A 12,988-nucleotide genomic window follows, 5' to 3' on the forward strand; every position below is an offset into this window, starting at 1 on the left:
CGAGCCCCCCCCGCCCGGCTCCCGGCGCGCCCCTTACTTGTGGATGAGCTGGGGCAGGCGGGGCGGCGGCGGCGGCATCCCTCGGCCGGCGGCCGCGCTGCGGGCATCTCTGGCGGGCTGCTCGGAGCCGCTGGGCTCCGGGGCCTGGTTCATGGTGGCAGCGGGGACCATCCGGCCGGACTCTCCCCCACCCCCCGGGGCGGTGGGGCGCCGCGCAGCGCCGCTCGGCGCCGGCCAGGGGAGGCAGGGCGCAGAGCTGGGCAGCCCGGCCCACCGCCGCCGGGAGCCGGAGCCAAGTCGTCCCCCCCCCGCCCCGCCACCCCCGGAGCCTCCCGCTCACCCCCCCCCCCCCCCCGCCACCGGCCGCTGGAGCCACCCACCGCCGCCGGAGCCACCCAATGACCCCGCCCCGCCCCGCCGGCCGCAGGAGCCACCCAATGACCCCCTCCCCCCAACGGGGGGGGTGGCAGGGGGAACTGGGACCCCATTCTGACACTGGGGGGCACAGCCAGCTGGGACTTCTCTACCCCACTCCTTGCGGGAGCCACAGTGAGCCAGGAACCCCCTCCCATCATCTTCCCAACCCTGGGGGCACAGTGAGCCGGGAGCCCCCTCCCATCATCTTCCCAGCCCTGGGGGGGCGCAGTGAGCCAGGAACCCCCTCTCATCATCTTCCCAACCCTGGGGGCGCAATGAGCCGGGAGCCCCCTCCCATCGTCCTCCCAACCCTGGGGGCGCAATGAGCCGGGAGCCCCCTCCCATCGTCCTCCCAACCCTGGGGGCGCAATGAGCCGGGAGCCCCTCTTCCATCATCTTCCCAACCCTGGGGGCGCAATGAGCCAGGAACCCCCTCCCATCATCTTCCCAACCCTGGGGGTGCAGTATGCCACGAATTCCTCTTCCATCATCTTCCCAACCCTGGGGGCGCAGTACGCCACGAATTCCTCTTCCATAGTCTTCCCAACCCTGGGGGCGCAGTGCGCCATGCTCCCCCTTTCATCCTCTCCCACCAGGGTCACAGTCACCTGGGACTCCCTTCCATTCCCGTCCTGGCCTGAGGGCTGCAGGGATCCACCACATCTCCCTGTTCCTGTGCTGCCCCTCTCCTGAGCTCCCCAGTCCTTTTGGAGCACCGACTGAGGTCCGGCTCCTCACCATTCCTCCAGCCATCCCCTCTCTCCCTTCTCCATCATCCCCCCTGCTGCAGGGTCAACGTGGGCAATGCACCACCCCAGGGGAGGTGCTCTTCACACCCCTGCCCTTCCTCCCCCTCTTTAAAGAGGACAGCATTTCCCTGCTCCCCCAAACCCAGTAGTGCTCTGCCTGAGCAGCCCCTGGAGCTCCCTGCAGATCATTGCCCTCCCGCTCCTTTTGCGCAGCCCAGAGGACCAGTTACCTTTCCTCTGCTTTGTTCATCTCCTTCATAAATGCAGGACCAACCCTCTGGTGGGTTCCGCAGGAGAACTGTTTCTCAGCTCTCTGGACCTCAGTAGTACCTTCCTCTGTCGCTTGTTTGGGGCCCCTTACAAATACGGAAGCATCCAGCTGCTCTGGAAGTTGTACCTGTATGTCTAGACAAAGGGAACCAGTGCCCCCAAAGAGACAACTGGGCCCTTATGTCTGCCATAATCATACAAAACATTCCTGTCTTAGTCGCTGGAAGTAAGTTTTGTCTGTTTTTCTGCATCTGTCCCCTTTATTTCGTATTATCACGCGTGGACACACTGTGGGGGCTAAGATTTCCTTTTGTAACCCTTACAAGTTTGAAGGGTGGTAAGGGTGTTCTTGTAGCCTAACTGGATGACCACTATCATAACCAATCTCATCATCTTTAGTGCAGCTGACTTAGTCACAGCAATCTGTCGCTTGTTTGGTTAATGGGGGAGAAAGAGGTTTCTGCTTTGGCATACAGCTGTTTGCTCTTGCTCAAAGAAAGAGTAACCAGCACTTCCATAGTGTATTTCTAGCAAAGGGTGAAAACCGTTAATACATGGACTTTACCACTAATGTGTCCATTACACACCTTGAAATCATAACGTGCTGCGGAGGGCCTGTGTCATTTGTTTATAAAATAAGAGAGGATGATTATGCACCAGTCAGCAATGTCATCACTCTCCCCTGCCAGTCACGAGTTATGGAGTCATCCCTAAAAGAAACTCACATTAGGGAATCACCCTAGAGTGTATTTTTCACTGCATGAGTGTAGAAGTTATGGCCTACAGCCTTGCAAACACTTAGATATGTGTGGAAGTGTTTGCAGAATCAGGATCTATATTGCAATAACTTTTTTCACCACTGCTTTAGTGTAGGAATACCTATGAGAAAAAAAGTTAAAGCATGCTAGTGTGATATGAGATACAGGTTTAACTTGTATGAATATTTGGATGGACACATTAGTGATGTGGGGTGGGAAGCAAGCAGTAAATTAGGCTGCTTATCTCAAACGAGTGCTATGAAAACCTTTAACATACCCACAACTTCTTAGTGTCTGATCTATACCACCGTATAACAGAGGAACAGAAAAGCAGTAATAGCTAGAGATTGTTTTAAGGGCTGCTTTCTGAAAAAAAATTGCATAATACCACCACTGTGTGTGGAAAATTTTATTTGATTCCATTTTATACCTGCTTTGCACAGGTGTACATTTCTAACCCAAGTGCAAGGTCATGGAGAGTTACACCAGTATCATATATTCCAATGTAACAATCCCTTTAAGAGCAGCAGAACAAGACTAACCAGACTTTCCAAAATGACAAGCAATCTATTCTTTATCTCTATATTTTGAAAAGTAAACATGAAGACATGTCATTTCCCACACCAATGAAAAATCATTCTTTACACTGTCTCAGAAGGGTAGTAACAGAGAGGTAGCCATGTTAGTCTGTACTCCAACAAAACAAAGCAGGAGAAATGTAGCACTTTAAAGACTAACAAAGTGATTTATTCAGTGATGAGCTTTCATGGGACAGACCCACTTCATCAGATCAATTTCATTTCCAATACAGGCTGACATTTATAAGTACAGAGGGCCAAAAAAACTAACAAATCAAATAGTATTGAAATGGGGGAGAGAAGTAGGGGGGATGTTAATTGTCCTGTCTGAGATAATTACAAGCATCACCAAATAAATCATTTTGTTAATCTTTAAAGTGCTACATTTCTGTTGCTTTGTTTTGTCAGAGGGGTAGTCATTTTTATCTGTAGCTTCACACAAAAGTCCAAGCAGTCCTGTGGCACTTTAAAGACTAGCTATTTTATTTATTAGGTAATGAGCTTCTGTGGTTAAGACCCACATCCTCAGATTTAGGATCAAACAGGAGAATACAGCATATATATAAAGGGGGAGAGGAAAAAGAAAAAAAGGGTGGGAATCATCTAGCATTAACAGGACCTGTGGAAGGAGAAAATTAAGTTTGATTGGCGCCATTCCTGCAAATATCAAAGGAAAGGAAATTGTCCTTGTAATGTGTAAGATAATTGAGATCTCTGTTAAACCCCAGGTTAAATGTGTCAATCTTGCAAATGACAATTTCTCCAGTAATCTAGTGGCAAAATCCTTTTGTAACAAGTTTTCTACTTTAAAGTACATTATTGTATGTTCTGGGAAATTCAAGTGCTCCTTTGCAGGTTTGTGTGTATTCCAATTCCTGATGTCTGGTTTATGTCCATTCATTCTTTGGCACAGTGACTGTCTGGTTTGTGCAGTCTACATGGCAGAGGGGCATTGCTGACATACGATGGCATATATCACATTAGTGGATGTGTTTTTCTCTAGTGCTTTGTTCAGTTTAGTATTAAAAGTCTCAAGCTTCCACCAATTTCTCATTTGGAAAAAGTGGCTATGCCTGGAATTCTTCCATGCCACTATAGTGAAGAAAATTCTCTGATCATCACTCTATACAGAGAGAGACTCTGCCGCTTATGGTTAATCAGGGAACTGAAGGAAATACTAGATGATTGATTGCCTTTTGAAAGGGGTGAAAGAATACTGTGAAACAAATGTCTGCCTGTGGATTAGTATCTACTTTTCAGGTTTGTGCATAAAAATGGGCACATTACATTTATTCACACACACACACACACACACACACACACACACACACACAGCTGTATAGTTAGAACGTCTCTAGTCTGGCACCCTCAGGACCTGACTGGTGCTGAATGAGAGAATTTTCCAAACCACAGGAGGCCAGAAGAGCAACTAAAATGATTAAATGTCTAGAAAATATGACTTATGGAAGAAGATTAAAATAACTGGATTTGTTTAGTTTAGAAAGGAGAAGGCAGTGAGGACATGATAGCAGCTTTCAGGTACCTAAAAGGATGTTACAAAGAGGAAGGACAAAAAGTTTACTCCTTACCATCTGAAAATAGGACAAGAAGTAATGAACTTAAATTGCAGCAAGAAAGGTTTAGACTGGACATTAGGAAAAAAAATTTAACTGTCGGGCTAATTACTGGAATAAGTTGCCTAGGGTAGTTGTAGAATCTCCATTATGGAAGATATTAAAAAACAGGTTAGATTAATATCTAACAGGGATGATATAGGTGGAGCTTGGTCCTTCCGTAAGGGCAGGGAACTGGACTCGGGGACCTCTTGAGGTCCCTTCCAGTTCTAGTTTTGTATGATTCTATTATATTGTCTACCAACACTTCCACTGCTTCCTGGGCTCTTAGAAGACATTTAGGGGGCAAATTAGAGCTAGGTAACAGCACAGAACATTGAAAGCCGGGATTAGCAGCTGTAAACAAACTTTATGGGACTATGGGAAACTTGGCCACACGTCTGATAAGCGGACATCCGACTAACTAAAATCATGCCAGATTGTGGATGGTGTCAGATAAGAAAGTGCTAGACTAGAGAGGTTCAACCTGTATTTTCATCACTTGTGAAAACTGATACGGAAAGGAGCATTTTTTTTATTGGTGCAAATTAATTGTACTCCATATGATACCACATTGATGTTTCTCCCCACAATATATATATACGTGTGTGCTCAGACTCATCTTCTCATTTTTGAACCCTTCATGAATGTGCACTATCCTTTTTACTTCTACTCACAACATGCTTCCTACTTATCCACATTTTGCATCCTTTTCTTCCCCCTCTTCCTTTCCTCTCCCATGTCTATTCAGCTGCATTGTTTCTGGGTTCTGTCTTTGTTCCATCCAAGTGGTAGTTGGAGAAGCTCAGGGCTAAAGCATAAGCATATAAGGTACATGACTAGCAGAAGGTCTACCACTGGAAAGGGCTCCATACTTCATATATTTTCACGTTTTCCTGAAAATAACAAGACCGTACAGAGCTTTTCATGTGATCCTTTTAAATTGATGTTTCTACTAGATGAAAGTGGGACAATGGCCACAGATGCTGAAAGCGAGAGTGACCTCACTAAACCTGTCTAGTGATTGTCCTCCATTGCATCTGCTGTGCTAAACCTATTGCCCCTTAATAGTCCATTGGAAGGAGGCAATGTTAGGACATACTTGATACATTCTACTTGGTCACCCCTAAACATACAACAGCACTGAAGTGGCTAACTGCATGAGCAGAAGTACAGATTACATGCATAAACTCAGGTTAAGTCTCTTGGGGTCTCTTTTAAATTCAAAGCGCAAAAAGAAAGTTTTCTGGAGAAACTGAATGGAATCAGAGCCCTTACTTGCAAAGATACTGGTCTACACTGCAGTCATTGTAACAGGGAAATCATCTCACTTTCAGAAGTCAAGACTGAGCAATTGGAAGCAGAACATTAACTCCATATACTATTAGAGAATGACACATCCGCCTTGTGCTTTGAGAAAGAGCACATTGTTCCAAATTAACAAAAGCACATAGACAAAACTCAGAGCTGGATTGAAACCCACATGTGGTGGTAAAGTGCCATCAAGATCCGAGCAGATCAAGAATTACCTGGATGTAAAAGGTTGTGAAGCATCAAAGCTATCAAGCATCTGACCACAAATTACTCATCTGTTCAGGTTACCACAAGTATATCACAGTTGAAACTTTCTAATTCTCTGGAGACTGAGCGAGCTAACGAAAGAGCAAATATTGTAAACATCTTGTCCAATTGTAGAACAACATTCACTACCTTAATTTTTTTGCATCTACCATAAAATGATATTATCATATATACTTCCACCCCTAGGCAGTGGCAGCATAATCCCTGTCCACATACTGCACATTTCAGAAACATTGGCGTGTGCTACGGATCATACCTGACATGTTTACGCATACTGCTGGATCCCAGAATACTGACTTACGTCACCAATGACTTGTGTCCTGCTCCTTTCCAATTTCAGAAATGGCATGTACTCATCATCTTAGTCACATTAATCTATTGCTTAAATTAAAACAAAACTTATAAAACCCCTTGAAGTAAAGCAAAACGCGACATTGTGAAACTGGATTCAGGATAACTACAGAAAGGACAAAATTAAAAAAAATTAAATACTCTTTTTGTGTATTACTAATACCAGCACAAAACAAAACTGATTTTTTCACATTGTTCAGCTTACATTTCACTCCATTAAACAGTAGCTTATCTCCGCTAGCCTGTTTCTAATCATTCTCTCTTCTGCATCTCATCATACACTACTACAGAACTTTTAAAATTAGTTTTTAAATACATGTAATAAGTATTTCTATTTATAGTTATATTCAAACACTTATTGCTTTATGTGCAGCCTAAATTTGGGATCTGACTGTGTCTCTTTAATATTTATATATTTAACTATAATTAAATTTTATATGTATGATTTTAGTTGTGCTAGGAGTTCTGTAAATTTTTAATTTTACATAATAAATGGCCATATTGTTTCTTTAAGGCCAAATTCTGCCCTTTCCAAAATTGTTTTTAATGCATGCCTAGCTGAGGGCAATATTCATTCTTTATTGATTTACAGTAAGTTCTTTCATACCTGACAGCCCTGGGACCGGGACGTTGCCAGATATTCAAATATTCTGGATAATAAAGAGGTATGCCTAGCAATGCATAACACAAAAAAACCCCAAGGTTAGATATTAAGAAACAAACAAAAATGTATGCAGAGTACTGTATCAACCAGCAACAGTGATATTGTACACTGTAAACTTATTCTGCATTTGCTGCATTTACTTTTACTATACTATACTTAAGTAAAATGTACTTATGGTTAGAATATTGGCTACTAAAGTGTTTCAGATAATAGAATGCCGGGTGACAGAGTTTACTGTATTTCCAAATGCAAAACTATTGCTTTTTGTGAAAGAGCTAAGAGCAGTTAAAGAAGCCAATGTTACTGACACTCTTGGACAGGTAGAACAGAACACAGCTAGTAAAGCAGGATCTCCTAGATCTTTACCGCAGGGAATCCATTTAAGTGACCCCATGTGACAGCTAGGCACAGCGATTTCAAGGGCTTCTACAGCCATATTCTATTTCGAGTTAGATGACAAACAGTCATTTCAACATCGATATTCTGGCCAAATTTCAGCATAGATAATTCATTCTCCCATCCAACTTCCTCCTTCGCTTTGAGGAGAGTTTTAGTGTGCAGCAGGGAACCCAAGAAGTGGTTGCATTGATAGAGTCAGTAAAAAGCTTTGTTTTCTATTCAGGAAGGAATGGTTACTCAAAATGTATTGCCTGCATGGATTTCATTAATGGTTTGCATGTGCCCTATTCATTCAAGATCAGATTATTTTGAGCAGTGCTCTAGATGTCCTCAGACTGCCTCCATTATCCCCCAATTCCTTCCCCAATACAAAATCCCAGAGAATTAGACTCTGTAGTGATAGGGAGGGATAGTGGGTTGTAAAAATCCGTGTGGACAACACATGAAGAACCATAATTACTGAAAGGCAAATAACCATTCTGTCTTTGTAGAAAGAGCAGCCACATGGATTCTACTTTGAGTGACTAAGATGCAGCTACCTGTTTGCTTCATGGACAGCAAGGTTCCTCTTAAACATCAACTGCAGGAGAGTCCTACCAAAATGGGCATTTAGCGTGGACTCCTCTCCAAAGGAATTGTAAAGCCATGTATTGTGCTGCATATCGCTGTTCTCCGGATTTCAGAAGTAGAGAGATTCAGCAGAGACCACCCGAGCTTTAGTAGAATGAGTTCTAATATATCTAGATAGAGCTAATCTTAATTCAAAACCATGTTTTTATACCATTGGAAACCCAATTAAACTCTGAAAGAAAATCACCGGACCCTTAATCCACTCAGCAAAGGCCACAAACCATCTAGGTGTGCCCCTGGATTTTTATTGTCATGTTGGGGTAAATGGACCATGCCCATAACAAGTGTGAAGTTTAATTTTTCCCCCATGGTTGAGCAAGGCTTGGGGAAGAAATATTGGGAGATGGATCACCTTGTTTACAAGGAATTCTGAAGCAGTCATAGGGCAGAAATGGAGAAGAGACCTATGAGTACCCTATCCTAATGAAACACTCTATAAGGGGGATTTGCCATGAGTCTCAGGACACTAGCCAAGGTGACATGGGTCAAGACTAGGGCCTCACTTGGAGAGAATTTGAGAATATGAGATGAGTTCATTCCTGAGGGGCCAGGCCAGAAGCAGCAGTCCACACCAGTGTCACATCATAAGATCAGCTTGGAGTCATGGTCGATGAGCCGCACTGAGAAGCAGCCACGCAAGTCAGCAGAAGAAGTGCCGGTGGAGCAGAGGCTGGGTGAGGAGTCAGATGTGGAGCAATGGATTAGGGTCCAGGACCGGAAGTGAGGCCAGGAACCAGGAGCCAGGTAAGGAGAATGAGCGGGAAGGTGCAGAACCAGAAGTATGGTTTGATTTGGAACGCTCTATCCCCAGAGTTACACAGCATTCAGAAAGCGTGCAGATGCTCATACTCCCCTTGTCGGCTGGCATAAGGCTTAGCTGTGGCACTCTGTCAGCACTGGCGCTGTGGATTCCTGAAGAAGTAGCTGGTATATTTTGCATTCCAGGTGGATGGCTCTGAACTCCATAACATTTAAAGGAGCAAACTCCTTGAGGGAACCATAGACCCTGAATTTGAAATACATCTAGGTCCATATCCTGAATGGAGCAGTCAGTCACCAAAGTCCTGGTAAGTACAGAGAAGGGTACTCCATTACACACTTCAGGAGGGTCTTTCCACAAGTTTAGCAAGAGGACAAGCTGTACAAAAGGGAAACAATTACAAATCAGAGAATTACAGACGTACAAGCTTAACCTCTGTGCCCAGAAAGATAATGGAATAATTAAGCAATCGATTTGTAAAGATCTGGACAAAACCAAAGGCGATAAGTAACAGCATGGATTTGTCAAGAACAAATTGTGTCAATATGATGGCTTATTAGTATAAGAAAAAAGCTTTGTGCACAGAGGGGGGAAATGGTACATGTAGTATTTCTTGACGTTGGTGACACTTTTGACACTGTCACACAAGGTCCTTTCATGAACAAACTAGGGGAAATGCAATCTACATGAAGCTTCTATAAGATCTGTGCAAACCTCGTTGAAAAGTCATTCCCAGAGAGTTGTTGTCAGTGATTCAAAGTCATGCTGAACGGCCATAGTGAATGGTGTCCCAAAGTGATCAGTTCTGGGTCTGGTTCTGTTTAATATAGTTATCAATGTTTAGATGATGGCATAGAGATTTACTTATAATGTCTGTGGATAATACCAAGCTAGGGAGATTTTGCAAGTGCTTTGGAGGACAGTATTAACATCCAAAATTATTTGCACAGACAGGAGAAATGGTCTGAAGTAAACAGGATGAAAGTCAATATGATAAATGCAAAGTACTCCTCAGAGAGGAACAATCAGTTTCACACATACAAAATGGGAAATGACTGTCTCAAAGTATCGTGGAAAGAGATCTGGGAGTCATACAGGACCACAAGCTAAATATGGTTATCCTCCCAAAGAAAATTTCTTTTAAGCTGTGAGGAATGTGACTGAGTGTGGCAGTGAAGATAGTTTCATGCTGGTTTCTTACCCTGCTGGTGTTTGCTAAGGTGAAAATTGATCTGTTCAAGCAATCTCCTCCTCCTGCCATGATGCTGAGTGGTGATTGCATCCTCTTGCTGGTTCTATTTACTTCTTATGTAAATTGCATTACTATTGTCTCTTCATGTGCTTTGGAAATACCTTCCAGGTGACAGAACTGTACTTCTTTGTGTAGGGTGGGGTAACTTCAGCCCTGCCTGGCAAATAGAATTGACAAACAATTCCCAATATGTGCGTGATTTTGAATTTGTCTTCTGTACATACTGAGCCTTAATATTTCATGGTGTGCGTTTTTTAGCTTACTGATGATATCTTACAAGATTCCTTTTAGATACGAGTCATGACATTAGTGAGTTGGATTACACAACGGGTCTAGCCGGCTGAAACTCACTACCAGTTATGAGCAAAAGCCTGACCCTCTTGCACTGAGATGCTGTTAGTGTCCCAGGGCCACTAACCCTGTTTCTTCTTCAGGATGAAAAAGTAATGAAAACAAACCACTTACCTTAATCTCCTCGGACACCTCTTTCATTGCTCTCAGTTGCAAAAGGGAGTCCACTTCTTTAACAGAGTCTTTTGAGAAGAGTACCTGAAAAGGTATGGGGAAGGGAAGTAAAAGAGAAGAGTAGATTAGAAATGAATAAAATTCTCCCATGTTTACAATCTCCAGGACCCACTAATCTGAGGTGATCCCAGTCCCGATTTCCCAGAAACAAGAGAGGTAGATGCCAAAGAAGAATGGGGAGTCTAAAATGGAAAAGATCCTCACATGATTCTGTCAGGCTGCTAGCATCAATGTCAAAATTTCTGCATGGAAAAAAAGCCAGGGGGCAGCAGAAGATGAGGCAGAGAGTGGTGGAATTGTTGGCAGCTTTAAAGTCCTCTGGGGCTGCCGCTAGGGAGATGGTTGATGTGTTTGCTTTCTTTTTGTGGCTGGAACACAGAGGCAACAAGAACATACTCTCACCCTCAAGTGTTAAGGAAGAGCAGGCTTCATCCATCCTCGAATTAAGAAGTGCCTCATCTTTGAATGGAAACCCCTCAATTGCCAGTTGGAGTTCTCTGGAGATACCAAAGGCCTGGAGCCAGGGAAGACCTTTTTCCCCTCAGATGCAGCCAGAGCATGCCCCACAATGTCAGATGCATCCAGCAAAGAAAATAAGGAAGCACCTGCAATAATCTGACCCTCCACTATCATGTTCTTCATCTCCTCTTGAAGTTCTTTTTGAGGCTTGTCTATAAACTGAGCCAACTTATTCCAGTTTGAGTCATCATACCTAGAGAGGAGGCCCTAATAATTAGCTCCCCCCAACCCTGCCAAATTTGGAGGCTGGCTGATGATTATACCTGATACCTGAAGAGGTCTAAATTTTTTTAGGGCTTTCTCTCTTGGGGTGGATTTAGGAAGTCCCTGTGACCCCTCCTGGACTGTAGTCACTATGAGTGAACCTGGTCTTGGGTGGGAATAAGAATGCCCAAATCTCCTGGAAGAGACCATATACCTTCATTTTGTTGTGGCTGGTATGGACACTGGGCACACGCTTTCACTGGTGCCAATCTTTTATGGGCACAGCAAGTCTGCAAGGTGTAGAAGGGGGTAAACTGTCCACAAGTTGTGTGAGTTCTAAGTTATTTAAAAGAAACCACACGGGTCTCTGCCATGATCCAATCTGGTTCCAGAACACTCTGAAGGCATTCACCGAGATTGAATTAGAAGGGTTCACTGTCTTACAACAAGAAGGTGAGGAGCTTACACAAGCAAAACTGAGCTGCTATCAGTCAGGCTACTAACCCAATCACTGTGCTACCCATCTTTCCCTCTCCTCTTACAAAAAGATGAGTGATTAGAATGTGGCTGCTGATTCATGGGAGCAAGAAGTGGCATAAAAAAAGCCACATTTCTGTGGTGCAGAAAACTTTCACTTGGACTCTTCTTGGCTACGATAGCCCATTATTTAGTATACAAAGATTATATATATTATTCATGTATATACACACACAGTCTGAAGCGCAGGAACTACAACACAATCTATTACAGAATAAATGAGGCCACCGAATTAATCTAATTTGAACCCAAACTAAAAGAAAACAAGTGCCCTCAAGGGAAAAGTACTTAATGGTACTTGTGAAATTACTAAACTTCCATCAGACTTTCATTTTAAATGTGGAAAAAGTCACTAGGCCCTACAGAGAGGAGGTTCTTATTTTTCATACCTGTAAATAAAAGATGATAAAAAGGCTACATAATTCAAAGTCTGCTCTGCAGCACCACGAACCCTGCTAATGCATGTGAGAGGTTGGGGCAGTCATTTGGTGCCCCCTGGAGGGGACCCCGCATGGAGGTATCCCAAGTAAGTGATATCGTAGATTGCCTAGCAGTAACTTGTTATTCTGCTGAGGAATCTGCTCCCTTACTCCAGCTGATGATATATTTATGCTTTGAAACATGAGGATTGATGGCCCTTGAAATTGTATCACAGCAAGCGTCACAGCAGATACTGTACTCATAATAATGTGTACAACCCTTGCTTTTAAAATCTTATCATCTCTATAGCATTCAGTGTGAGAGTGCTACAAGTTAAATAAAAGTTTTGTGTACTATGGTAGCCACCAGTGACCCCAAACACGATCACAGCCTCATTTCCTAGGCACTATGAACATTCCTACCCTATGCAGTTCATCATCTGGAAGCTCTTTTAGCTGGTCTATAGGGATTGTCTTTAATTTCACCCAATATCCCCTCATTATCAGAGCAACAAACAAAGGCTGCTCCCAACTGACTAGCAGATCCAATTTAGCACTTCCATAGTTTGTACATATTGCAAAGTACTTTACAAACAGGGATTTTTTTTTTAGATTATAAACTACATTGGGCAGTGACTGTCTTATTCCAACTATAATAGCTCGAGGCATACCCTAGACAGGTAACAAATCATAATACTACCTTTTGCATTACAGTTTCACCTTAACACCCCAAATTAGGCTCAATATGTTAGTTGCTCAAAA

The 12,988-nt window shown here is 43.6% G+C and overlaps 1 protein-coding gene and 1 long non-coding RNA gene across 3 annotated transcripts in view; one reads left to right on the top strand and one right to left on the bottom strand.

Annotated features, from left to right (window-relative positions):
• The window catches only part of RBM20 (RNA binding motif protein 20), a 163,481-nt gene extending 163,190 nt beyond the window's left edge, over nucleotides 1-291 (bottom strand). The window contains exon 1 of the mRNA XM_074999195.1: nucleotides 38-291. Coding sequence (XP_074855296.1) covers nucleotides 38-171 — 134 coding nt within the window. The 5' untranslated portion in view covers nucleotides 172-291. The remainder of the gene's footprint in view (nucleotides 1-37) is intronic.
• The window catches only part of LOC142015581 (uncharacterized), a 57,116-nt gene that overhangs the window by 489 nt on the left and 43,639 nt on the right, over nucleotides 1-12,988 (top strand). For both annotated transcript variants that reach the window (XR_012646192.1, XR_012646193.1), the window contains exons 2-3: nucleotides 7,872-8,754; nucleotides 8,956-9,077. This is a non-coding gene — a long non-coding RNA (uncharacterized LOC142015581). The remainder of the gene's footprint in view (nucleotides 1-7,871; nucleotides 8,755-8,955; nucleotides 9,078-12,988) is intronic.

This window comes from Carettochelys insculpta, chromosome 7 (assembly GCF_033958435.1).
Source record: "Carettochelys insculpta isolate YL-2023 chromosome 7, ASM3395843v1, whole genome shotgun sequence".
Classification (NCBI taxonomy): domain Eukaryota; kingdom Metazoa; phylum Chordata; order Testudines; family Carettochelyidae; genus Carettochelys; species Carettochelys insculpta.